This window comes from Hypanus sabinus, chromosome 9 (genome assembly GCF_030144855.1).
Source record: "Hypanus sabinus isolate sHypSab1 chromosome 9, sHypSab1.hap1, whole genome shotgun sequence".
NCBI classification, from domain to species: Eukaryota; Metazoa; Chordata; class Chondrichthyes; order Myliobatiformes; family Dasyatidae; genus Hypanus; species Hypanus sabinus.
In genome coordinates this window covers 56,177,097-56,204,859 of record NC_082714.1, presented here as the reverse complement: position 1 = coordinate 56,204,859, position 27,763 = coordinate 56,177,097, and the positions used below count along the sequence as shown (strand labels likewise).

General features: G+C 39.4%; 1 protein-coding gene across 4 annotated transcripts in view; it reads right to left on the bottom strand.

The window, feature by feature from the left end:
• Window positions 1-27,763, bottom strand: part of ern2 (endoplasmic reticulum to nucleus signaling 2) — a 90,958-nt gene that overhangs the window by 44,627 nt on the left and 18,568 nt on the right. For all 4 annotated transcript variants that reach the window (XM_059979728.1, XM_059979727.1, XM_059979730.1 and 1 more), the window contains 5 exons: window positions 12,308-12,422; window positions 10,604-10,637; window positions 9,038-9,110; window positions 1,970-2,042; window positions 9-131 (listed from right to left, as the gene is read on the bottom strand). In XM_059979728.1, coding sequence (XP_059835711.1) covers window positions 9-131; window positions 1,970-2,042; window positions 9,038-9,110; window positions 10,604-10,637; window positions 12,308-12,422 — 418 coding nt within the window. The remainder of the gene's footprint in view (window positions 1-8; window positions 132-1,969; window positions 2,043-9,037; window positions 9,111-10,603; window positions 10,638-12,307; window positions 12,423-27,763) is intronic.

The following is a 27,763-nucleotide window of genomic DNA, read 5'->3' as shown; positions in this document are numbered from 1 at the left end:
ACTCTTACCTGTTCGCCCAATGTACAGGAGAGGAGCAGATGGACAAATGTTCCCTGGCATATCTGTGGTCAATGTGGTCTGCTTTTCTCCAGTTTCAGGATCTACTACAAACCACAGGTCCTGTTTCTTACCTAATACAAGAGAACGTATACATATTCATGTTGTCAGATGAATTATTATCAGAATTGGTCCTTTCTAATCAACTGAAACATTTATTCTATTTCTCTGTTCTTGAATTTTAAAGTTCAAAGTAGATTTATTACCAAAGTACATATACATCACCGTATCCCACCCTGAGATTCATTTTCTTACAGGTATACTCAATAAATCCATAATAGAATACTAACAATATCATAATCAATGAAAAAACACACCATCTTGGGCGTTCAACCAGTGTGCAAGATACAACAGATTATGTAAATACAAAAAGAAAGAAATATTAATAATAAATAAATAAAGAATAACTATCAAGCACACGAGAATAAGAGTCCTTGAAATTGAGTCCATAGATTGTGGGAACATGTCAATGACTGGGCAAGTGAAGTTGAGTGGTTATCCCCTTTGATTCAAGAGCCTGATGGTTAAGGAGTAATAACTGTTCCTGAACTTGGTGGTATGAGCCCTTCTCCCTGATGGCAGAAGAAAAAAGAGAGCATGTCCTAGGTGGTGGGGGTCCCTGATGTTGGATGCTGCTTTCCTGCGACAACACTTCATGTGGATGTGCTCATTGGTGGGGAAGACTCAGTGATGGACAGGCTGTATCCACTTCTTTTTGTAGGATTCTCCATTCAAGGGCATACCATGCTGTGATGCAACCCACCAATATACTGTCCACTACACATCTATAGAAGTTTGTCAAAGTTTTAGATGTAATGTTGAATCTTTGCATGCTGCTGTGCTTTCTTCGTAATTGCACTTACATGCTGTGCTTAGGACAGATCCTCTGGAATAATAACACCAAGGAATTTAAAGTTGCTGGCCCTCTCTAATTCTGATCCTCTAACAAGGACTGGCTCATGGATCTCTGGTTTCCTTCTCCTGAAGTCAATAGTCAGCTCCTTGGTCTTGCTGACATTGAGTGAGAGTTTGTTCATGTGGCACCACTCAGTCAGATTTTCAATCTCCCTCCTATTTGCTGATTTTCTCTTGTACGCTGATATGCACTCATATAGTGCCTGACCCATATACTTACATTACCTTCTGATTCAATTCACCACCATTAACACATTGTTTACTTCTACTCATTAAGCAGCAGCATGGATAAAATCAGCAACACTTACAGTATCTCTACATTAGAAGATGATATGATGTGTATCCTGATAAATCTTCATCACAACAGGATCTGGACATATATAAAATTGTTTTTATATAACCAAAGAGGTTCCTTACAGTTCTTGTAGCTGGGGGAGGTAGTGGGGATAAGCTCCCTCTACCTATTAAATGCTCCTAATGTTGTGCATCTCAAATAGCTGCTGACAACCAATTCCAGCTCCTGGCCTTCAAGAATGGCTTAATTATTAAGCCCGGTGGAACAATTTCTACTGACAGGAGAAGCAGCAAAGGGAGGGGGGGGGTTACTAACACCTTAATATTAGTTGCTTCAGGCAGGTGGAACATCAGCAAGGAAAACTCTGAATCTCTGCTGCCTTGTGGCTATACCCCCTCATGGGGAAAGCTTTGGGATTAAACCCGGAGCCGGAGTCTCTGAGGCAGTCCAATGTTGAGTTCAATCTTAACTGCCATCTCCTGCAATGCTGCTGTTGCCGAATTATATCAGTGTCTGTGTTCCTTTGGATTTATCAGCTGTGTGGAGAGGGTGAGCCTGTTGCATAGGTAAAGCTTCCTCTCCATATTGTACTGCCCTGGCTCACATACTGGCTTGCATATCATGTAGACAGGTTGCAATATTCATGATTGACCCTGACCAAACAAAGAAATGCCAGGAGATTATTTAACAGGAAATCTTTACCTGTGTACAGTATTCCATCAGAGCTCCGACAAGGAGAGGAATGAACCAGCTCAGGGATGGTGAAAGGGAGTTTCTGAAATAACAAATAACAGTATTTGACATTCAGCAGTGAGGTCAGGTAGGTAAGTATAATTAGGCAATACGTAGCTATTATAATTAGGCTGCCTGTAGATTTTTAAAAACCTCAGAAGGTTGCTGTCTTGCCCCTTCTCTGTAGCTCAGCCTATTTTTCATCATAACTTTTGAATTTGGACTTAAATACTGGCTCTTCCTTCCCATTCCATGATTTCTGGGACCAATTCAGTGACTTCCTACAACTGGCCATCAACACACATATTGTATGCATATCCTACAAATAACAATGTTCTCTGCTGCTCATGATTTATTCACACTCATTACCTCAGTGCTGGTCATTCTGTGCTCCCAAATGCTGCCTAATTCTCACCTTGTAGCAGGAATTATAAATGCGATCAGTTTCTGATCTGGATGTTCCAGTGTCTAACTATTTACAACAGTGCTAATCTGAACGATGGCTAGACAAATATAAGAATGTCCCTTTAGAACAGGGATTAAGAGGAATTTCTTTAGCCAGAGGGTGGTAAGTCTGAAATTCATTGCAGCAGATGAGTGCAGAGGTCAAGTCATTGGATATATTTAAAGTGCAGGTTGATATGTAACTAATTAGTAAGGGAGTCAAAAGTTTTGAGAAGAAGGCAGGAGAATAGGACTGAAAAGAAAAATAAATCAGTCATAAGCAAATAAATAGTGGAGCAGACTCGATGGGCTGAATGGTCTAATTCTGCTCCTACGTCTTATGGTCTATATACATTTCACAGCCTGGGTAAATGTTAGATTCCCCATGCAGAATAATTTATTCAAGTGTCAAAAATGAATTCAGAAAACCTGGTGATCTAACATGTCAAATACTTCTTGAGCAGCAGTATAATCACTAAGCCTTAGGCATTCTGGTTTTCTTAATCTCACTCCCAGAGGGCATTGAGCTAGCTCTATCATAGCTCATCCTATGGTTCTTTATGCTCAATTCCTATATTCCATAATTCCTTTGGTGTCTAAATATCTACAGAGTGCAGCCTTGAATATGATTGCTTCACTAACTGAGCATCCTGTTCTCCAAGTGTTCTAATGAATCACAACATTTTGCTTGAAGAAGTATATCCATATCAGTATCGATGCTTCGTCCTTCATTCTGGGATTATACTGCATAGTTTCCAGTTGGAAGAAACTGGCTCTCAACATTTACTATGCCAACTGCTCTCAGAAATGTGTTTGATTTCATAAGATCGTCTCTCATTTTCCCAAATCCAAATTCTGCTTAATGGTAACTCCTCTTTCCAAAGTATCATACTTTGGCAAGTTTCCTCAGTTTTATACTTCCTTCTCCTTACAACAAATGCCAGCAAAAATTTTGCCTTACTAAGTGCTATTGTGCCTGCATGTTTACTTGCTCACCAACTAAGACAAAATGACATCGCCGTACACCGATGTTTTATTAGCTTCTCAGTTTAAAAATTGCTTTTGCAGTTCTTTCTATCAAGTCAACTTTTATTGTCATTTCGACCATAACTGTTGGTACAGTGCATAGTAAAAATGAGACAGCGTTTTTCAGGACCATGGTTTACATGACACAGTACAAAAAAATAGACTGAACTACGTAATTAAAAAAAAACAGAGAAAGCTACACTAGACTACAGACCTACACAGGACTGCATAAAGTGCACAAAAACAGTGCAGGCATTACAATAAATAATAAACAGGACAGTAGGGCAAGGTGTCAGTCTAGGCTTCGGGTATTGAGGAGTCTGATAGTTTGGGGGAAGAAACTGTTATATAGTCTGGTCGTAAGAGCCCGAATGCTTCGGAGCCTTTTCCCAGATGGCAGGAGGGAGAAGAAATTGTATGAGGGGTGCATAGGGTCCTTCATAATGCTGTTTCCTTTGCAGATGCAGCGTGTAGTGTAAATGTCCGTGATGGCAGGAAGAGAGACCCCAATGATCTTCTCAGCTGACCTCACTATCCGCTGCAGGGTCTTGCGATCCGAGATGGTGCAATTTTTGAACCAGGCAATGCTGCAGTTGCTCAGGACGCTCTCAATACAACCCCTGTAGAATGTGATGAGGATGGGGGGGGGGGGTGGGAGATGGACTTTCCTCAGCCTTTGCAAAAGGTAGAGATGCTGCTGGGCTTTCTTTGCTATGGTGCTGGTGTTGAGGGACCAGGTGAGATTCTCTGTCAGGTGAACACCAAGAAATTTGGTGCTCTTTATGATCTCTACTGAGGAGCCATTGATGTTCAGTGGGGAGTGGTCGCTCCGTGCCTTCCTGAAGTCAACAACCATATCTTTTGTTTTGTTTGCATTAAGAGACAGGTTGTTGGCTTTGCACCAGTCCTTTAGCTGCTGCACCTCCTCTCTGTAAGCTGACTCGTCGTTCTTGCTGATGAGACCCATCACAGTGGTGTCATCGGTGAACTTGATGATATGGTTCGAGCTGTGTGTTGCAGCACAGTCGTGGGTCAGCAGAGTGAACAGCAGTGGAATGAGCACACAACCCTGGGGAGCCCCCATGCTCAGTGTGATGGTGTTGGAGATGCTGCTCCCGATCCGGACTGTCTGAGATCTCCCAGTCAGGAAGTCTAGGATCCAGTTGCAGAGGGAGGGGTTCAGGCCCAGTAGGCTCAGCTTTCCAATCAGTTTCTGAGGGATGATTGTTTTGAATGCTGAACTAAAGTCTATGAACAGCATCCGAACATATGTGTCTTTTTTATCCAGGTGGGTTAGGGCCAGGTGGAGGGTGGTGGCAATGGCGTCATCTGTTGAGCAGTTGGGATGGTATGCAAACTGCAGGGGGTCCAGTGAGGTGGGCAGCAGGGTCTTGATATGCCTCATGACGAGCCTCTCGAAACACTTCATAATGATGGATGTAAGTGCAACAGGATGGTAGTCATTTAGGCAGGACACTAAAGACTTCTTCGGCACGGGGACGATGGTGGCGGCCTTGAAGCATGTTGGAATGGTGGCGCTGCTCAGGGAGATGTTGAAGATGTCAGTGAGAACATCTACTAGCTGGTCTGCACATCCTCTGAGCACTCTACCAGGGATGTTGTCAGGTCCAGCAGCCTTCCGTGGGTTGACACTGCACAGGGTTCTTCTCACGTCGGCCACGGAGAGACATAGCACCTGGTCATTCACAGGAGGGGTGGACTTCCTCACCGCCACGTCATTTTCCGCCTCAAACCGGGACCAGAAGTTATTCAACACATTTGGGAGGGAGGCATCACCTGCACAGTCAGGTGATGTTGTCTTGAAATTGGTGATGTTCTGGATGCCCTTCCACATGCGCCGCGTGTCGCTGCTGTCCTGGAAATAACTGTGGATTAGCTGGGCATGTGCACGCTTTGCCCCTCTGATGGCTCGGAACAGTTTGGCCCTTCTGTTGGTTAAAGCTGCCTTGTCGCCTGCTCTGAAGGCAGAGTCACGGGACCTCAGCAGCACACGCACCTCAGATCTCACATATTCTATCAGCCAACTTGTTGTACACACATTTAACTCACTAATGATACAAACTTTTCACATCTTCCTTGTAGCTCATGTACCCTCTCTCCCTGCCCTATTATCATTACTGTTTATTGCTCTATAACCAATCCTCTATCCATGGTGAGAAGTTACTACTAACTTTATGAACCTTTACCTTTGTCTAAGAAAAACAAGAAAATATTTGTACTCTTTACTGAACTTAAAATAAACTGAAGGAATACTTTACTATACAAGTTCCGGTGCTCTGTATCAAATGTTTAACATAGAAAAACTGATGGAAAATGAAGTGTTAAAATACAGTAACATTTGAAATTGAGAAGTATTTGGTTAGATATAAGATTTGAAGTAAAATTATGCAGCGAAAAGTAAAGGACAAAATACGATCGTTCCTTTGGTGCATAGATGGTTGTGGTTATAGTTTTCACATAGGAACCTAGCTGAGGTTGAATATCAAACAAGTTTGTTTTTGAATATTTTTTAAAAATTTGTAATACAGTTTATGTACAAAATCTTTCTTTAAGCAGTTGGTGCATTAAAACCATAAGAGTGCAGATTCTTTGTGAGATAAGCAAATTAAACACATAGGGATTAATATGATGAACAGACAGTTGTGTGCTAAGGGAAAGCTGATAATTTCCAGCCGATCAGGGAAGGCAGCATTTCTGCATTTGGTTTTGAATAATGAGCCAAGCCAACTGATTGTAATTTCATAAGCTTTAGAATAGAAAGTATAATGACATTGTTAACAAAGGTTGATTACAGAAAGCTCAGAGGGAATTATAAAAGACTTAAGAAGCTGAAGAGAGAGCATGAGAAAAGAAGAGCAGCGAATGTTGCAGATTCCAAAGATATTCTATTTGCATGTGAACAGGAAATGGGTTGGAAGAAGACAGATAATGGCAATCGAAGACCAAAGAGGAATTGACTTATGGAGATAAGGACATGGCTCACAAAAATTACATCAGCCTTTAGAAAGGAAGATACTTGCTGGAATTTCAGCATAGGAAGATACAGTTGAAATTTTGGTTGAGCAAAAAAGTTGATAAAGTGAGGACATGGTTAGCTCCATGATAATCAGCTGATCCAGATGAAATGTATTCTTGGTTGCTGAAGGATGGGTTTGAGGAAATTACAAAGGTCCTGTCCAAACATTGAGATGCATGAGTAATGACAAGCTTTGAAAAACTAAAAACATAACAACTGCTGTCTAAATTAATGTAGGATTAAATCAAATAGCTATGCACCTATCTGATATTTTTGATAGGCTATCAGGGCCATCAGCAGTAATTGGTTAATTATTTTATTATTGTCATATCTACTGTGATGCAGTAAAGTTTTTCTTTGCATACTATCCTGACAGATCAGTCCGTATACAAATAAACCGAGGTACTACAAAAGGGGAAAAAATAGCATTCAGAATATAGTGTTACAATGACAAAGAAAGTTCAGTGCAGATAGAAAAATAAAGTGCCAGGGTCATGATGAGGTAGATTGAGAGATCAATTTCATTTTCAACGTAAAAGCAGTCTGTTCAAGAGTCTATTGTAACAGCGCAATAAAAGCTGTCTTTGATCCTGGTGATACATGTTCCCAAGATTATGTCTCTTCTGCCCAATGGAAGGGGTAGAAAAGAGAATGAGAAAGAGGGGTCCTTGATCATGTTGACTGCATTCCCGTGGCAATGGGTTGATGGAGTTGCAGAGGACATCTGCTCAATGGGTTAATGAAGCCAATACCAAGACAAAAAAATACTGAACAAGACTGTAGGATGAGATCAGATATGAGAGTGAGAGTACAAACAAATGAATGTAAAAAAATGTGAAAAATGCAGAGGTGGAGGACATATCCAGGTCAAGATGTACTAAAAGAGAGTGAAAACAGAACCAAAATCAGACAAATGGTTTATAGCAGAAATGGTCAGTTCTTATAAGGACAGAGCAAATAAGTTAGCTGAAGTTGTAGAATTCAATATAATATTGTAATACGCTTAGATGAAAGAACATGATACTATTTTCAAGCTTACATTGAATATTTGTTAAAACATCACAGATCATGGGCTGACAGGTTTGATGGGGAATGCGATGGAGAATTAAAGTGATAGGCAACAGGGTGCTGCTATAAGTCTCTCTTGCAAGCTAATTGTAGGTGCACAATCTGCATTTGGATTCTCCACTGTAGAGGAGACCACATTGTGAACACTGAATATAATACATTAGTTTGAACGATGTGCAAGTGGTTGCCTCACTTGGAAAAAGTTGTTTGGATACCTGGATGATGAAAAGGGAAGAGGTAAAAGGACAGATGTACCATCTCCTGTGGTTGCACAAAAAGGTGCTGCAACCAAAAATGACACTAGGATTTTCTTCTTGCAACTAGTGGTTAGATATAAGAGTCATTGATTTAATTATAGCTATGTAACTGAAAGGAATGAATTTGCTATGGCTAATGGTAAAGAGACAATAGGGTGGTATCAGCTGGTCAATGCTACACAGAGCATGGGTCAGATGTCTTCCCATGCGTTAGCATTCTGTGATTTCATTACTAAGAAAGATAGATCTAGGGTGCAGGGAGCTGACTTAATGGAACAAGTTGTCTCTTCACTTAAGAGTTTCTATTGTTCTATTTTATATAATGTATAAAGCTGGAAGTAAAAACTGGACATGAGGAAATCTGCAGATTCAAGCAACACACACAAAATGCTGGTGGAACGCAGCAGGTCAGGCAGCATCTATAGGAAGAAGCACTGTCGACGATTCAGGCCAAAACCCTTCATCAAGACTAACTGAAAGGAAAGATAGTAAGAGATTTGAAAATAGGAGGAGAAGGGGAAAATGCACAATGATAGGAGAAGATCGGAGGGGATGGGGTGAAGCTGAGAGCCGGAAAGGTGATTGGCAAAAGGGATACAGAGCTGGAGAAGGGAAAGGATCATGGGATGGGAGGCCTAGGGAGAAAGAAAGGGGGAGGGGAGCACCAGAGGGAGATGGAGAACAGACAGAGTGATGGGCAGAGAGAGAGCGGAAAAAAAACTAAATATATCAGGGATGGGGTAAGAAGGGGAGGAGGGGCATTAATGGAAGTTAGAGAAGTCAATGTTCATGCCATCAGGTTGGAGGCTACCCAGCTGGTATATAAGGTGTTGTTCCTCCAACCTGAGTGTGGCTTTATCTTGACAGTAGCGGAGGCCATGGATAGACATATCAGAATGGGAATAGGACATGGAATTAAAATGTGTGGCCATTGGGAGATCCTGCTTTCTCTGGCGGATGGAGCGTAGGTGTTCAGTGAAATGGTCTCCCAGTCTGCGTCGGGACCATTTTGTGTCTGTACTATTACAGTATACTAATTAGTCATTATAAAAAAGGTTTAACTTTTCCTACATACTTTGGAAGATGTTAAAAATAAGCTTGTGGATACGATGCAAACATCAGAGGAGTTAAAACCCAATGTAGCTGAATAATACCCTCAGGAGTAAAACCTATGATCAAGATTCATTAAAATATCTTACAACTTACCATTAGCCCCTCTTTAGCTGCCCCTCCCATGACATAGAGACTTCCGTCAGTTGGATCTGGAAGAAATGCTGGTCTACAATCAGAACAAAACAAGTTTTGTGTAAAACTGGAATCAAGTTATCACTATGTATCAATGAAGAGTGTTTAAATAAGTAGCACAAACTGGTAAACAAAAAATAACTGCAATTAATTTGGCTTCAAATGACAGATATGAACCATTTCAAAGATGCTTAACATCTTCAAAAGAACTCAAGTCATGCAAATATTTTTATATCATCTCAACCAAACAGTGCTATAATATCTAATGGTCTGAGTGTTCTTTGGTAGCATTGCAAATGATTGTTCAGAAACTGGCTATGTTAGGACCTATACTGCAGTTATGGTATTTAGCAAATATTAATTTCAACAGCAACCAGTCTTCAGGCCTGAATATGTATTGCAGATCGAGTCTGGCAGAACAATGGTGTTTGTGGAGCTGCAGACTAGGGTTGACTGCAAACAAAGAAACACTCCATTTGACGTGAGATGCTCACATATGCCTGAATACAGTCCAAAGTCAGTGGTGATTAACATTCATTTTGGGTGTCTGCAACGTGTGTGTGAAGATGGAGGTGTTTGAAGTTTATATGTAATTCAGAGGAAGTGGATACATTGTAACTATGGAATAGTCCTGCTGTCAGACAGGCCTCTTCTTCCAAGTGATATGCCTGTTGCTTGTTTTCCTGAATAAAGACTTCTATGTCCACCAGCTTCACTGTCTCTCTGGTGACTTCATTCACAGTCACAACAGGGTACATAAACCAGAAATAAAAAGTCTCTGATGTTCTGTGCTTATTTTGAGAAACCACATTAGCAAGCAGTAGTGACTTGATTGCTTAAAGATTAGATGAGTTGTCAAAATAACACTAGCACTAGTGTTACACGCAGAAGTTCAGCTGAAGAATGTGCTGCTTCACAGTGGGTGAGTGAGGGAGGAAGCAAGACTGGTGGGTGAAGTTTTGATCCTGCAAATAGAAGCTCATTTAACTATAAATTAGTATCATAAACGGGGGACAGAACATACTATGATGAAATGAACATATTCACTTCATTCATAAAATGAATGCTTCAGCCACAAAATAAAGGGACACCCTATATATCAACATCAGAACAATCTAGTATCTTTCAGATAAGGCCTAAAACCAATACAAAAGGGCAAACTGTGGCTAATTTTAGACTGGGAAAAACTATGCACATTCATCACATAGAAAAACCCAGCATGGACAATGGCCCCAAAACTTCACAATAATTTCACTGAACAAGCAGAACACCAGAATCTGAACAAACATTATACTAAGTACAGTCAGACAACTGAACCTGAAATTAAAAATCAAACATAAGGCTTTTGAAGAAACACTGGGCAGGAAGAAACAGGATGAGGAAGTTCTCTTTATGAAATGGTACCTAAATTGGCAACATTACCCACTTCTGATTGTGTGAAGTTTGAGTGAGCCAACAGACCTTAAATTTGTTTGTAGACTGAAAAATTTCCCATCTACAGAGTATTAATGTTTAACAGTGACTTACTTGGCCAGGTAGACTGGAACCTGAATGATTGGATCTGAAATATAAATTATAAATGAGATTCATGGCTATTTGGGGAAAAAGCAGTATTAATCACAGATCCCAAAATAGTACATCAAGTATAAAATAGCACTAAATACTGACTCTGTAACAATATTAAATACAAATTCAGGGTTATTTCTATTACTCCATGCTATCAGGTTTAGATTGGAACAGGACTTCGAACTACCTTATATCTATCCAAACAAATTGATACTTTTCTTTAAATCTGTTGGGTGAATGGCATTTGGAGATTTGATAGGATATGCAACTCACTTCCCAAACATTTTACACTGTAAGATTGCCCAAAAGGAGACACACATTAAAGTTTTAGGATTCTAAATATTCAAATATTATTCAATATCCAGTTAATTTAAAGATGGGGCAGACCACTGAAGAGAGAAACTATCATGCTGGTCCTAAACTTGATTGAATGTTGGTCCTGTAAACAGAGATTATATAATCACATCAACCTAATTAAGTCTATTTTATATTACCATTTGCTCTTTTCAGACTTTCCATGACAAGGAGAGAGGGTAGGTTTAAGAGGTTTCCTTTGTCATGATGTTCCTTACAACTATCAGGTTGCCTCATCCAATACATATCATCTGATTTTACTCAGTCTCTAATTTGCATAACTTTGAGAGAATTATCTGCCATTTACTTTCCACTTTCTGCACAAAGACCAAATCAGACTCAATAAGCATGATATTAGTTGGACACAGAAGTCCATGCTTGCTCACTACAGAAAGGGACACTGCACCTGTGTGTTTCTTTCTTAAAAAAAATAAATTCTGTAACCAAAGATCACAAGATTCTCGGTTTCAGAGCAGATGTTTATTTTCAGCCAGCAAGAAAATTGGTAAATAAGAACCTTAACAAAAGCAACAGCAATTTCCTTAACATCAGCTTCTTCGACTTCTGATTTTTTGCAGAAGCTAATGGATGACCAAAGATGCTTGTGAGCAGTGAAAGATTTTCACTAAACATCTATTGTTTATGTTGCCCCAGGCTTATAGGGTGCATTCTGAACAATAGTAGTGCTTCTAAACAGAAAGCCACTTCTATGTCCATATCATATTGTTTTATAATACTTCATTTGTTCCCTTAACAGCATCATCATCATCACGTGCCATGTTGTATGATGTGGGTTATCATAGTCTTACATCTATCTTTAATCTGAGAAGTTCTAATAAGCTCTGCCTGTCCTTCCCTTGATGCTACTCATGAAAGTCGGTCAACTGTGACTTTTTCTTCCATCATTGTTTTCCATCACTGCTGGATGTTCAATCTTCACTTCCCTCAATACTTGTTTCAGAAATTCCAGTTGCCATTTCTGGATTAATGATATCAGTTCCCTTTATACTGGACAAAAACATAGCTAAACCCAATATGGAAAAGTATAATTGATACAAAGAACATTGTTTATAATGAATGAAATTAACTGTGAATTAAGACCAACCCCAACATTGCAAGTACCATAAGAATAAGGCTGACATTATCCCACTAAGCTATTTCATCCTGGGATCATAGACTCAGAAAGCAATAAGGACAGGGAAAAAGTTCATAATTAATTAGCTGCACTCATCAACATATCAGGTATTTATGTTAAAAAAATGTAAAATGTTCATTTTTCATAAAGTTACTTTAACTTAAGAATAGCTTCACCTTCTTTTAAGGTCCATTTGATCTCCCCAGTCCGTTTGCTGACAGCATGGAGGTTCCCATCAAGTGTGGATATAAACAGCAAGGTTTCTGGGAGAGTCACTGTACTGGCAGCATACTGTAAAACATAATTGACAATTATTCTCAGAAGTTGAAGAAAAAATAAAGTAAATCAGAATACAAATTCATGTCCATCTAATTCCAATCTAGGCTGGTAGGAGCCGCAGGACTGGAGCTCACTGTACTAGGGTTCTGTTCTTTTAGACATGATAGAGCGGGAGGGATTAAAGGGGGATGGGTGACATCACAGGTCAGGGAAAATGTCATGTCAATACTCAATTGGGACAGATTGGAAAGCTCATCTAGTGAGGCTTTATGGGTGCAACTGAGAAATAAGAAAGGTATGACCACGTTAATGGGATTATATTATAGACCACACAACAGTCTGTGAAATTTAGAGGAGCAAATCTGTAAAGAGAACCCAGACTGTTGCAAGAAACATAAGGTTGTGATAGGAGATGATTTTAACTTCACACATACTGACTGGGACTCCCATACTGTAAAAGGGCTGGATGGTAAAGAGTTTGTCAAATCTGTTCAGTAAAGTTTCCTTAATCAATACACAGAAGTCCCAACAAGAGAGAGCACAAAACTGGATCTCCTACTAGGGAATGAGGCAGGGCAAGTGACAGACATTTGTGTAGGAAAACACCTTGCATCCAGTGATCATAATGCCATTAGTTTCAAGGTAATTATGGAAAAGGATTGGTCTGGCCCTTGGGTTGAGAATCTAAATTGGAAGAAAGGCCAATTTTGATGGTATCAAAAAGGATCTGGCAAGTGTGGATTACCATACGTTGTGTTCTAGCAAAGGTGTACTTGGTAAATGGAAGTCCTTCAAGAGAGAGATTTTGAGAGTAGAGAATTTGTATACACAAGAAATTCTGTAGGAAATCTGCAGATGCTGGAAATCCAAAGCAACACACACAGTGGATGTTCAGGAAATGGAGATGTGTGTGATCTAGCATCTATATCAGAGGAAGGAAAACACTGTCCTTTGAAGAAGAAGGACATCTCTGATGACCTGGAAACTGCATCCTGGAAGCTGATTTGGCAGAGACGAAGGAACTGAGAAAAGGGAATAGCATTTTTACAGGAGGTAAGGTGGAGTCAGGGTGGGAAGAAGTATAGTCAAGATAACTGTGGGAATTGGTAGGTTTATAAAAGATGGCGGTCAACAGTTTGTCTCCAGAGGCGGAGGCAGAGAGATCGAGAAAGGGAAGGGAGGTGTCTGAAATGGACCAAGTGAATTTAAGGACAGGGTGGAAGTTAGAGGCAAAGTTGATGAAATTGACGAGGTTAGCAAAGATGCATGAAGCAGCACCAATGCAGTCATCAATGTAGTGGAGGAAGAGTTGGGAGCATTACCGGGGAAGGCTTGGAACATGGACTGTTCTACATAGCCAAAGAAGAGGCAGCCATAGCTACTTCCCATGTGATTGCCCATGGCTACCCCTCAAATTGGCGGAAGTGGGAGGTGTCGAAGGGAAAATTGCTGAAGATGAAGACTATGTTCCTGTTAGAATAAAAGGCAAGTATAACAGGTTTATGGAACTTTGGTTTTCAAGCGACAATGAGGCTCTGGTTAAGAAAAAGGAGTTGGATAGCAAGTATAGTCAGGCAGGAACTTCAGGAGTATAAAAAAAATGCAAGAGATCACTTATGTAGGAAATCAGGAGTGCTAAAAGAAGACATAAGGTTGCTCAGACAGAGAATCCTAAGGGCTTCTACAGATATATTAAGAATAAAAGGACTGCAAGGGACAAAACTGGTCCTCTGGAAGTTCTGAGTGATAATCTATTCATGGAGCTGAAAGAGATGCAGGAAATGGTATGTGGATATTTTTGCATCTCTATTTGCTTGGGAGTTGAACTCAAAGTCAATAGATGTGAGGAAATGCAGCAGTGAGGTCATGCCGTCTATATAGATTACAGAGGAGGAGGAGGTGTTTTCTGTCCTGAGTCGATAAATCCCCAGGGCCTGACAAGGTGTTCCCTTGGACCCTGCGGGAGGCTACTGTAGAAATTGCAGGGGCCCCAGCACAGATAAGCAAAACCTCCTTAGCCATGGGTGAGATGCCATAGAATTGGAGGATAGCTGATGTTTTTCCATTGTTTAAGAAAGGCTCTAAGAATAAGCCAGAAAATTATAGGCTGGTGAGCCTGACATCAGTAGCCAGAAAGTTACTGGAAGGTACTCTAAGGAACCAGATATATAAAGTATTTGGATAGTCAGGGACTGATTAGGGGTAGTCAACATGGCTTTGTGCATGGTAAGTTGCATTTAAACAATTTTTCGAGTAAGTTACCAGGAAAATTGATGAAGGCAAGGCAGTGGATGTTGTCTACATGAACTTCAGGAAGGTTTTTGACAAGGTCCCGCATGAGAAGTTGGTCAAGAAGGTTCTGTCACTTGGCATTCAAGATGAGGTAGTAAATACAATTAGACTTTGGCTTTGTAGGAGAAGCCAGAGAGTGCTTGTAGATGGTTGCCTCTCTGACTGGAGGCCTGTGACTAGTGGAGTGCTGCAGGGATCGGTGCTGGGTTTATTGTTGTTTGTCATCAATATCAATAATGTGAATGATAATGTGGTTAACTGGATCAGCTAATCTGCAGATGACACCAAGAAAATGTGTAGTAGATAGCAAGGAAGTCTATCAAAGCTTGCAGGGGGATGTGAACTAGCTAGAAAAATTAGCTGAAAAATGGCAGCTGGAATTTAATGTTGACAAGTGTGACGTGTTGCACTTTGGGAGGACCAACCAGGGTAGGTCTTACATGGGCACTGAGGTGTGTGGCGGAACAAAAGGATCTGGAATTTCAGATCCATAATTCCTTGAAAGTGGTGTCACAGGTAGATAGCATTGTAAAGAAAGCTTTTGACATATTAGCTTTCATAAATCAACGTATTGAGTATAGGCAACAACACAAGCAAAATGTTGGTCAGGACGAAGGGTCTTGGCCCGAAACGTCAACAGCACTTCTCCCTATAGATGCTGCCTGGCCTGCTGTGTTCCACCAGCATTTTGTGTGTGTTGTTTGGATTTCCAGCATCTGCAGATTTCCTCGTGTTTACTGAGCATAGGCATTGGGATGTTATGTTGAAATTCTATAATGCATCGATGAGGCCTAATTTGGAGTACTGTGAGCAGTCTTGATCACCGACCTACAGAAAGATGTAAATAAAATTGAAAGAGTGCAGAAAAAATTTACAAGGATGTTGTTGGGACTCGAGGACCTGTGTTACAGGGAAAGGTTGAATAGGTTCCTTAAAGTTGTTATAGCCGGGGAGTAATAATGGGGACAAGCTCTCACTTCCGATTTGAGGCATGCGCCTCAAAAAGCCTCGGACAACCAAGTCCAGTCCCTGGCTTTCACATGTGGTTTAGCTACTAAGCTCGGCAGAACCATTTCTACTAACAGAAGAAGGGGCAAAGACTGATTACTGGTGTCTTAAAACCAATCGCTTTGGGCGGCTGGGGTTCATCAATCGTGGCTGGCAGCTCATATAGAAGAAGGAAAATTCTGATCTCAAACTTCGTCTGCCTTGCAGCTAGACCCACTCATGGAGAAGGCTTCTGGAGCAAAATTCAGAGCTAAAGTCTTTAAGGCAGCCCTACATTGAGCTCAATGCTGACTGGCAACTCCTGTGACACTGCTGGTACCAGACTGTATCAGTCTCTGATGTTCCTTTGAGTTCATCAGATGTGTGGAGAGGGGAGGTTGCTACATGAGCAACAGCCTTCTCTCCATATCATACTGCCCAGGCTTTAATATCTAATTAGCTAGGATGCAATATCTATGGTCAACTTTGACTGATGGAGGCCCTCACCTCACCTGAATAGGTTAGGACTTTATTCCCTAGAACATAGGAGACTAAGAGAAATTAATAAAGGTGTACAAAATTATGAGGAGTATAGATCGGGTAAGTGCAAGCAGCTTTTTTTCCACTGAGGTTGGGTGAGACTACAACTAGAGGTCGTGAGTAAGGGTGGAGGATGAAATGTTTAAGGGGAACATGAGGGGGAAGTTCATCATTGAGAGGGTGGTGAGAGTGTTCTATGACTTATATATCTTTTTTCCTCTCTAATCCCAATGAAATTAAACAAAGTGCATTCACTCCCCAAAGACTGAATTGTCACTAGCTCCAGGATATCTTATTCAACTCAGTTTTTTATCTGTGTTGCAAAAGAAGCTCTTCATATTTGACAATTTGGAATATAATGGCCTGAAAATAATGAATTGGGAAATAGCATCAAATATTCACAATCAGACAATAAAGAGGTAGAATACCAATGTTCTTTCTCAGTTGTGCTATTAAAAGAGGTTATCTCACTGACTGAGCTGAAAGTTCAAAGTAGTTTCCTTTGAAAAATTGCTTTGTTCAAGAAAGGGAGTAGAGATAACCCTGGGAATTATAGGCAATGAGTCTTCCTTCAGTGGTGGACAAATTATTGGAAAGGATTCTTAGAGACAAGATTTATGAGTACTTAAAGAAGGGTATGTTAGGAATAGTCAGCCTGGCTTTGTGAAGGTCAAGTTATCCCTCATGAACCTTTAATAAATTCTTTGTGGATGTGACAAAACACATTGATAAAGGAAGAGCAGTGGGTGTGGTGTCTATGGATTTCAGTAAGGTGCTTGATAAGGTTCCCCATGGTAGATTCATTTAGAGTCAGGAGGCAAAGATTCAGGGGATATTGGCTGTGTGGTTACAGAATTGGCTTGCCCATAAAAGGAAGAGGGTGGTAGTAGATGGAAAGTATTCTTCCCGGAGGTTGGAGACCAGGGGTCTTCTGCAGGCTTCTGTTCTGGGACCCCCTGCTCTTTGTGGTTTTTATAAATGACTTTGTATGAGAAAATGGAAGGGTGAGTTAGTAAGTTTACATATGGCACAATAAATTGGTGGAGTAGTGGGTAGTGTGAAGGGTCATTGTAGGTTGCAATGGGACACTAACAGGATGCAGAGCTGGGCTGAGAAGTGGCCAATTGAGTTTAACCCAGCAAAGTGCAAAGTGATTCATTTTTGAAGGCCAAATTTGAAGGCAGAATATAGGGTTAATGGCAAGTTTCTCAGCAGTGTGGATGAACAAAGGAAATCTTGGGGTCCATGACCATAGATCCCTCAAAGTTGCTGCACAAATAGATACACTGTTAACAAGGTATATATTGTGTTGGCCTTCATTAGTTGGAGGATTGAATTCAAGAGCTGTGAGGTAATGCTAAAGCTCTATAGAACTGGTTAGACCATAGTTGGAATATTGCGTCCCCTCATTATAGGAAGGATGAGGAAGCTTTAGAGAGGATGCAGAGGATATTTACCAGGATGCTGCCTGGACTAGAGGACATGTCTTATGAAGATAGCTTGAGTGAGCTAGTGCTTTTTTCTTTAGAGCAAAAGAGGTTGAGAGGTGACTTTATAGAGAACTACAAAATGGTATGAGACACAAATAAAAGTGGATAGTCAGAGACTTTTTCCCAGGGTGGAAATGGCTAATACAAGGGGGCATAATTTTAAGGTGATTGAAGGGGAGTGCCAGAGGTAAGTTCTTTACACAGTGAGTGGTGGGTGCGTGGGTGCCAAGAATGATTGTAGAGGCAGATACATTAGAGGCATTTAAGGAACTCTTAGACAGTCACACGGATGATAGAAAAATGGAGGTTATGTAGAAGTAAAGGTTTAGTTTGATTTTAGAGTAGATTAAAGGGTTGGCACAACATTGTGGGTTGAAGGGCCTGTACTGTGCTGTAATGTTCTATGTTCTATGCTCTAATTTTACCATCTAAGTACGTATATGTTACCATATACCACCTTGAGATTCATTTTCTTGCTGTTGAGGTTAATTGAAATGTTAATCAACAAAGGCCAGAGCACAGCTACTTGTTCAAATCATGACCTGGTAAATAAGATGGTAGAACAAGGGAGAAAGAGGCAAGAGGAAATCAGGAAATCATTTTTTCAAGATTTTTAGTCTTCCATGAAATGGGTAAAGTAATAAAACACAGTGGGTTCAAAGGTCTATTTTCAAAGTTAGGTGTCAATGAACTATTTAATGCTAGATCAATGAATGGTCAGGGTCCTCAAGAACTCTGGACTTTCCAAGAACTGCCTCACTATAACTTTATAGTTATCATTCAGTTTTGCTTTGGTTAAAATAAAATGATCGATAATTCCCATACTTGGACACACACTGCATTATTAGCCATCAGACAGGAACTATAAAATAAATGTTCACTGTGGTGAATTAACAATAGCATATTCGCATACAGGTGAAGATACTGTACATTTTTTTAAAATGACACAATTTTCTTCAAACTGCAGGACACTTACTTACAGTATATTGGGGCATAAATCTGTGACTACCACAGATATTTTTAATATTATTTAATATTTTGGTTAAGTGACCTGATATGTTTATGTGAGGTAGGCAGAGAGTACTGGTAAATTAATTAATAGAGAAGGCTGCTCTATATGCTTTTCAGCACAGTGTAAAATATTCAACTAAACCAGGTACAGTATGTAAGTCAAAGACAGCATAAAAGCAAAAGAGAGGGCATATAATATAAGCAAACATTAGTGGTAAGCTAGAGGATTGGGAAACTTTTAAAAACCAACAGAAAGTAACTAAAAAAGCAATAAAGAGTGAAAAGATGAAATATGAAGGCAATATCAAAAGCTTTTTCAGATAAGTAGAGTAAAAAAGAGGTGAGAATGGATATTCGAACACTGGAAAATGACTCTAGAGAGGTAGTAATGGGGGATAAAGAAATGGCAGGCAAACTTAAGTATTTTGCAAACACGAGGAAATCTGTAGATTCTGGAAATTCAACCATCAGCCTTCACTGTGGAAGACATCAGTAGTATCCCAGAAATCTGAGAGTATTGGAGGCAGAAGAGAATGCAGTTGCAATTAGTAGGAAGAAGGCACTTGGGAAGCTGAAAAACCTGAAGGTAGAAAAGTCACCTGGACCAGATAGACTTCACCCCAGGGTTCTGAAAGAGGTAGCTGAAGAGGTTGTAGAAGCATTAGTAATGATCTTTTAAGAATCACTAGATTCTAGAATGGTTCCGGAGGACTGGAAAATTGTAAATGTTACTCCACTTTCTAAAGGAGGGAGACAAAAGACAGGAAATTATAGGGTAGTTAGTCCTACTTCAGTGGTTGGTAAGATGTTGGAGTCCATTATTAAAGATGAGGTTTTGGAGTACTTACAGGCACATGATAAAATAGGCCAAAGTCTTCATGATTTCCTTAAGGGGTAATCCTATTTGAAAAATCTGTTGGAATTCTTTCAGGAAACAACAGGCAAGATAGACAAAGGACAGTTAATGAATATTGTTTACATAGATTTATGGAAGACCATTGACAAGGTGCCACACATGAATCTTCTAAACAAGATAGGAGCCTGTGGTATTACAGGAAAGATTCTAGCATGGGGACAAGATTGGCTGACTGGCAGGAGGCAAAGAGTGGGGAAAAAGGGGGCCTTTTCTGGCTGACTGCTGGTGATTAGTGATGTTCCACCGTAGTTGGAGTTGGAACCACTTTCTTTCATGTTATAAGTCAATGATTTGGATAACAGAATTAATGGCTTTGTGGCAAAGTCTGCAGATAATAAAAAGATAGGTGGAGGGGCAAATAGCATCTTGGAAGTAGGGAGTCTGCAGAATGACTTAGATTAGGAGAATGGACAAAGAAGTGGCAGATGGACTACAGTGTAGACAAGTGTATATGGTCATGTACTTTGGTAGCAGGAATAAAGGTGTAGACTACTTTCACAATGGGAGAAAGTTCAGAAAGCAGAAAATAAAGAGGACTTGGAAGACATGTAAGATTCTCTAAAGGTTAACTTGCAGGTTGAGTGGATGGTAAGGAAGGCAGATGTGATGTTAACATTCACTTCAAGAAGACTAGAATATAAAAGGAAAGATGTAAAGCTGAGGTTTCATAAGGCACTGGTCAGACTACACTTGGGAATATTGTGTGCAGTTTTGGGCCGCTTATCTAAGAAAGGATGTGCTGGCATTGGAGGTTCACAAGAATTAATCCCAGAAATGAAAGGGTTAAGTTATAAGGAGGGTTTGATGGATCTGTTTAGAAGAATGGGTGGGGGAAATTTATTGAATAGTGAAAGGACTAGATAGAGTGGATGTGGAAAAAATGTTTTCGAGAGTGTGGGAGTTTAGAACCAGAGGGCACAGCCTCAGAACACAAGGATGCCACTTTATGAAAGAGATGAGGAAGAATTTCTTTCACCAGGAATGGAGAATCTGTGGAATTCATTGCCACGGACAGCTGTGGAGGCCAAGTCATTGGGTATACTTAAAATGGAGGTTGATAGGCTCTTGATTAGTAAGGGTGTTAAGGTTACAGGAAGAAGGCAGCAGAATGGGGTTGAGAGGGACAATAAATCAACCGGTGGAGCAGGCACAATCGGCTAAATGATATAATTCTGCTCCTATGTCTTATTGTCATGTGGTCTATGATTTAAAATAGAGCCCCATTTTAATTATTCCAGGGACATTACATAATCTACCCAGAACTTTTTCAAATGGCCATTTAGTGGTACACCTAACAGACTGATGGTCAGAAACAAATTCCCTTGAGATTTACAAGTAAATAATGATATGAACTATTTGTTGTTTTTACCGACAGAACTTCCTTTAAACTTTGTAACAGATGCACATGAACCATTACATGCTTCTAAAACTGCTGTACTAACCAGAGACTGGGTTTCCACATCTAATAAATTAACACAATAAATACATGCATAATTTTAGGAGTTTGCTTCAAATCTAATTTAACAATTGACACTGTCTTTGCTTGAATAATATCTTCCCTCTTTTTCTCACCATTGCTCCCCACCCATCCTCCATTATATCACAAACTACGTTTCTTCTAAGCTGTGCGCGTGTGCGCGCACACACACGTTTTTCAACCAGTGCACAAAGGAAATTAATTAACGCACAAAAGGTTAGTTACCTAAAATAATGTAGTAATTAATAATTATACTTATTGAAAATAATCTTTTAGCTAAATGTTTCAATTAACTAGTTGGTTGGTTTTTCAAATACCACAATGCACGTCACTAATTCACATCACCTCATCTTTCCTGTTCCAGTTTGTACAGCTGCATCAGGGCAGCAGCCATCTTTGGAGGACAGTGTTTATATCGTAAACTTTACAAGGATCTGTTTCAAATCCTGTAGATAGCCTTCTAAGTTTTTACTGAAAAAAATATTGATTCACCAGTGAAGGGCGTAAAGCACAAAAGAACTGCAAATTTGTTTAAAGTTGAATGGCTTAACAAAATAATAGAAACTGCTACACCAAAAGCTCATGAGGTCATGAATGTTCAGCTATGAGAAATATTAACAGTTGAAGTCAGAAGTTTACATACACCTTAGCCAAATACATTTAAACTCAGTTTTTCCACAATACCTGACATTTAATCCTAGAAAACACTCCCTTGTCTTAGGTCAGTTAGGATCACTACTTTATTTTAAGAATGTGAAGTGTCAGAATAATAGTAGAGAGAATAATTTATTTCAGCTTTTATTTCTTTCATCACATTCCCAGTGGGTTAGAAGTTTACATACACTTTGTTAGTATTTGGTAGCATTGCCTTTAAATTGTTTAACTTGGGTCAAACATTTTGGGTTGCCTTCTACAAGCTTCTCACAGTAAGTTGCTGGAATTTTGTTCCATTCCTCCAGACAGAACTGGTGTAGCTCTAGCAGCCTTACGACGGGCCCCCATGGATAAAATCACAATGGCCTGGGAGCAGGATTTAAATATCTCCTTATCTGAGGAGAGCTGGGATTCAGTTCTCAAATTGGTTAACTCAACCTCTCGTTATGCTCGCCACTGCCTTTTACAGTTTAAGATTGTTCATAGAGCCCATTTGTCTAAATCTAAACTATCTCGATTCTACCCTAGAGTTAGTCCGCTCAAGAGGGGCGTGGCCTCTCTCATCCATATGTACTTGTTCTGTCCTAGCTTGGAGAAATTCTAGAAAGATGTCTTCACTACGTTATCGTGTATTCTGAATCAGCACCTAGAACCAAACCCCTTAATTGTTCTGTTTGGTTTTTGGGGCAAGACAGATTTATGTCTGGGTCCGACCAAATTCTGAATATTATCCTTTGCCTCTCTCCTGGCTAGACGCTTGATCCTCCTCAGATGGAGAGATGTTGCCCCGCCCACTCATGCTCAATGGCTTAATGACATCATGGCCTGTTTGGACCTTGAAAAAATTCATTATTCAGTTCTCAATTCGGATCTAAAGTTCTATAAGGTCTGGGGACCTTTTATCGAGTACTTTCATAACCTTCCTCTTGACTAGGGTTTTTTTTTCTTTTCGGTCCCTTGCTTTCAGCTCCTTTTTTTTCTGGTAGAAGGCATTATTACCCTCTGTTGCTGAGTGTATTCACAGTCTGGGAGTTTGGCTGTCCTGACTTATACTCTCTATATTGTGTTGTGGTTGGTCTGGCGTTGCCGTTGTTTTTTTCTTGTGTTGTGGGGCTTGGGGAAGACACTAAGCTTACTTGTCTTTAATTCAGGTGCTTTTTTTTGGCTAAATTCTCTTCCTTTGTAGCATATTGTTATTGTATGCTTAATTTTGCACTGTTTTAATGTTCCTCATTGGGATTTGGAGTTTTTAATTTGTAAAATGTTTTGAATAACTGATAAAAAAAAATTTAAAAAAAAGAACTGGTGTAACTGAGTCAGGTTTGTAGGCCTCCTTGGTCACACATGCTTTTTCAGGTCTGCCCACGAATTTTCTATTGGATTGAGGTCAGGGCTTTGTGATGGCCACTCCAATACCTTGACTTTGTTGTCCTTAAGCAATTTTACCCCAACTTTGGAGGTATGCTTGGGGTCATTGTCCATTTGGAAGACCCATTTGTGACCGAGCTTTAACCTGGCTGATGTCTTGAGATGTTGCTTCAACATAGCCACATAATTTTCCTTCCTCATGATGCCATCTATTTTGTGAAGCGCACCAGTCCCTCCTGCAACAAAGCACCCCCACAATACGATGCTGCCACCCCGATGCTTCACGGACGGGATGGTATTCTCGGCTTGCAAGCCTCACCCTTTTTTCTCCAAACATAACAATGGTCATTATAGCCAAACAGTTAAATTTTTGTTTCATCAGACCAGAGGACATTTCTCCAAAAAAGTAAGATCTTTGTCTCCATGTGCACTTGCAAGCTGTAGTTTAGCCTTTTTATGGCAGTTTTGGAGCAGTGGCTTCTTCCTTGCTGAGCAGCCTTTCAGGTTATGTCGATATAGGACTCATTTTACTGTGGATAGATACTTACCTGTTTCCTCCAGCATCTTCACAAGGTCCTTTGCTGTTGTTCTGGGATTGATTTGCATTTTTCGTGCCAAAGTACATTCATCTCTAGGAGACATAATGCTTCTCCTTCCTGAGCAGTACGACGGCTGCGTAGTCCCATGGTGTTTATACTTGTGTACTATTGTTTGTACAAATGAAGGTGGTATCTTCAGGCGTTTGGAAATTGCTCACAAGGATGTACCAGACTTTGTGGAGGTCCACAATTTTTTTTTCTTGAGGTCTTGGCTGAGTTCTTTTGATTTTGTTTGTAAACTTTCAACCCACCGGAATTGTGATATAGTCAATTAAATGTGAAATAATCTGTCTGTAAACAATTGTTGGAAAAATTATTTGTGTCATGCACAAAGTAGGTGTCCTCAACGTCTTGCCAAAACTATAGTTTACTAATATGAAATCTGTGGAGTAGTTAAACAATGAGTTTTAATGACTTCAACCTTAAGTGTATGTAAACTTCTGACTTCAACTGTATGTATGATACGGAAACAGGAGTTATCTGTTTATATTGTCCTGATGCAAAAATTGCTGGAGAATTTGTTAGTGGAAAGAAGTGGGATGATATTTGGAAACTTGACTTTTTGAAGCATCATTTGGCAAGTAAATTGCAGTTGGATGGTGTACAAAATGAATCAACTCAAAAACAAGCTGCGAAACCATTTAGGTGAATGTCATTTGGACATGTTAATAAGAATCAAATGCTATCAATTGGATATAAGTTCTATTAGTCTAGATTGAGTTTACAAAGAATGGGTAAATGCCAAAGACAGGAGAGAGAAAAAAATAACCGAGTGACTTAAATATGTATGTTATTTTGTTGTTACTCTGTGCAGTTTTATGTCAAATATTTTGTATAAACCTCCATAAACTGTGCCATGTGCATTAAGAGTGCATATACATTTGTCACAGGAAAAAAATTTGCACAACATAAGCTTTTTGCGCACACTGACTACTAAAAATTAGAGGGAACATTGATCACAAACCCAATTACTTACTGCAGATGTGTGGTACCACCCATTCCTTGTTTGACCAAATCACCAATATTCACAAGCGACCTCCTCAACAATATTAACAAGATGGTCACTTTATGGGAAGCAGCACAACAGGCAAGCCCAATCTTGTTTTCATCTATCCTATCAGTGTAAGGTTTAAAATCCAGAAAGAAAAATAGGATATGGACTAGGTTTTATATGTATTACAGTATAAACTGCTGGAATTTAGCTGGCAAATAAAACACAAGGATAATTTTCTGGTCTTTTACAGTATTGGACAAAGGTACTGAATTAACAATTGCTATTCTATCATTGACCATCTGGATGCTAGCAATGACAAGAAGATTTACGATATACCACCAGTCAGGCTATTTGTTTAAGTGAGTATAAAGCAAAGTAAGGTGGAGAATGGCAGGGCAATTTCTGTTAATTATAAACAAAATGTTAGCAAGATACAAGAAGTGATTGATAAGTTTGTGACCTAAGGTAGAAGGAGATGAGTTATACAGCTCTTGTTACATGCACTTGCAGGTCAACTCTTTGAGTGATTATGCAGAACGTTTGAAGTTAGTAACTCATCTCCTTCTACCTTAGGCCACAAACTTATCAATCACCCCGATGAGTTAACTTCAAACGTTCTGCATAATCACTGAGAGTTGAACTGCATGTGCATGTAACGAGAGCTGTATAATTCATCTCCTTTTACCTTAGGCCATGAACTTATCAATCACCCCTGCTGTGGACACTTTCTGAAGGTCTGAGATCCGTATGATCCACGACCGGGGAACTAAGTGTGTAAATGTAGGAGGGGACTATGTTGAAAAATAAATGTGCTAGGTTTTCTAAAATTGACTCCTTCTACCTTAGGCTACGAACTTATCAGTAGCTCCACAAATCAAGGATGCATTGCAGCTTCCTGTCTCAGTGAAGTAGTGATTTCATTTGCCTCTAGGTAATCAGTATCACCCCACAATTAGTCTTTCACATGAGTATTTTGCAAGCTGCTTGCAAAATATCACCGTGCATAGCAAGTGCCATCTAGAAAGATCTGCAAGAAGCTCTGTGGCAGGAAAGTAGCATTCATCATCAAAGACCTTGACAAACCAGGCCATTCTCCCTTCTCACTGCTGCCATCAGGAAGGAGGTACAGGAACCTCAGGTCCCACACCACCAGGTTCAGGACCTGTTATTACCCCTCCCAACCATCAGGTTCTTTCATTCACCCCAACAATGAACTGATTCCACAACTTACTGACTCACTCCCAAGGACTCTACAACTCATGTTCTCAATACTTATCAAACCACAAACAAGAGAAAGTTTCGAAATGCTGAAAATCTGGGCAACATACACAAAATGCTGGAGGAACTCAGCAGGCCTGAAACGTTGACTGTACTTTTTTCCACAGATGCTGCCTGGCCTGCTGAGTTTATCTGTGTTCCTCAATATTTATTATTTATTTATTATTAATTAGTTCTTTTTCTTTTTTTGTACAGTATTTGCAGTTTGTCGTATTTGTTCGTCTGTCCTTGTTGTGTAGTTTTTAATTTATTCAGTTTTGTTTCTTTGTATTTACTGTGAATCCCAACAAGAAAATGAACCTCAAGGCAGTATATATAGTGACATATATGTACTATGATAGTAAACCTACTTTGAACTTTCAGTGTTAGTTACCATTTTGGCAAGAATCTACTAGTGCCATCTTTTAACGAGTACAACATAATTGGAACATAATACACAGTAATAGTCCGTTTGTTCCAGAATGCAGAATACAATAGTCCATTATAATCACTCTTATTCCAGATCCAATCAGATGGCATTTAAGTAAAACCTCTCTAACGAAAAATTGCAATAATCAGTACTGAAGAATTATGCATTACAGAATCCATAACATATTTAAAAGTGATTTAAGGGGAAAAAAAGACATAGATAAGAACTTTAGACTATCAGAAATTGTGGCCTGCTCAACTATTTTGAATTGTTTTCTGTAACTTGAGGAAAGGAACATTGATTTAATCCCAGACAAGGTGAATTTAAATCATCCAATTATCTTCCTTAAGTCAGATGTTGAATAGAACCCAAGTAAGAGAACGCCTTTTATTTATGCAGCAGCTTTCACAATCTCATGATGACTCAAAATGCTCAAACAATGAATGCAAACACAGTTCTCAATGTAATGGAAGACACTTGGAAATAAGTGCCAATTTTTTAAAAGCGGCACCCATTTAGCAATTCAAATCCATGCTTCCTCTGGCAACTAACTAGTAATGTCTGTGAATCACAGCACATACAAAGAAGATAATTGTGTGTATGATGTTGTTTCTTGTCACTATATTGTGCATCAATTATTAACAACTTTATTGCATTCAACCATACTGTAAGTTTCTCTTTTCTTTGAAGAATGAGTTAAAGTAATATAGCACTAGACTATCACTTTGACCTTTGTACCTCAGCACAGCTCAAGATGATGATCATCAATTCCATAACTTTAAAAAGTGATCAGTCATTTACTCTGATAAATTGTTCAATGTAAGGTTTTTAGTCTCTCATGCATAATAAAAAGCAAAATCAATCTGAATAATTATTAACAAGGCATTTTGGGGAAATAACAATATGCTAAACAACACATGCAATTCAAATGGTGCACTTTTAATTACTAGAAAAATATTAATCTTGGTTAAAAACATTATCAGCAGTGTACTACATCCATACCTGGCTCAAGGACAAAAATTATTAGTATAAAATTATTATTATTTCAGAAATGACACAATGGAAACTTCATTTAAAACAACTCCTTCATATTTTAAACATTATATTAAAATCATCAGAAAATCAAGTACTTTTATGCAAAATTTTATGCATTTACCTCTGTCCATATCCCCAAGATTTGACTAGCTGACTTTGAAACAGACCCCCAAATTAATTTGCATTTTACTTTTTGAGAACTCATACCATATTAAAAGGAAAGTATTTCCTAACTAAAGTGATTATTGTTTTGCTTTAGTGATTTAAGAATTACCCAACTAATAGTGGTGATGCATAAAGGAG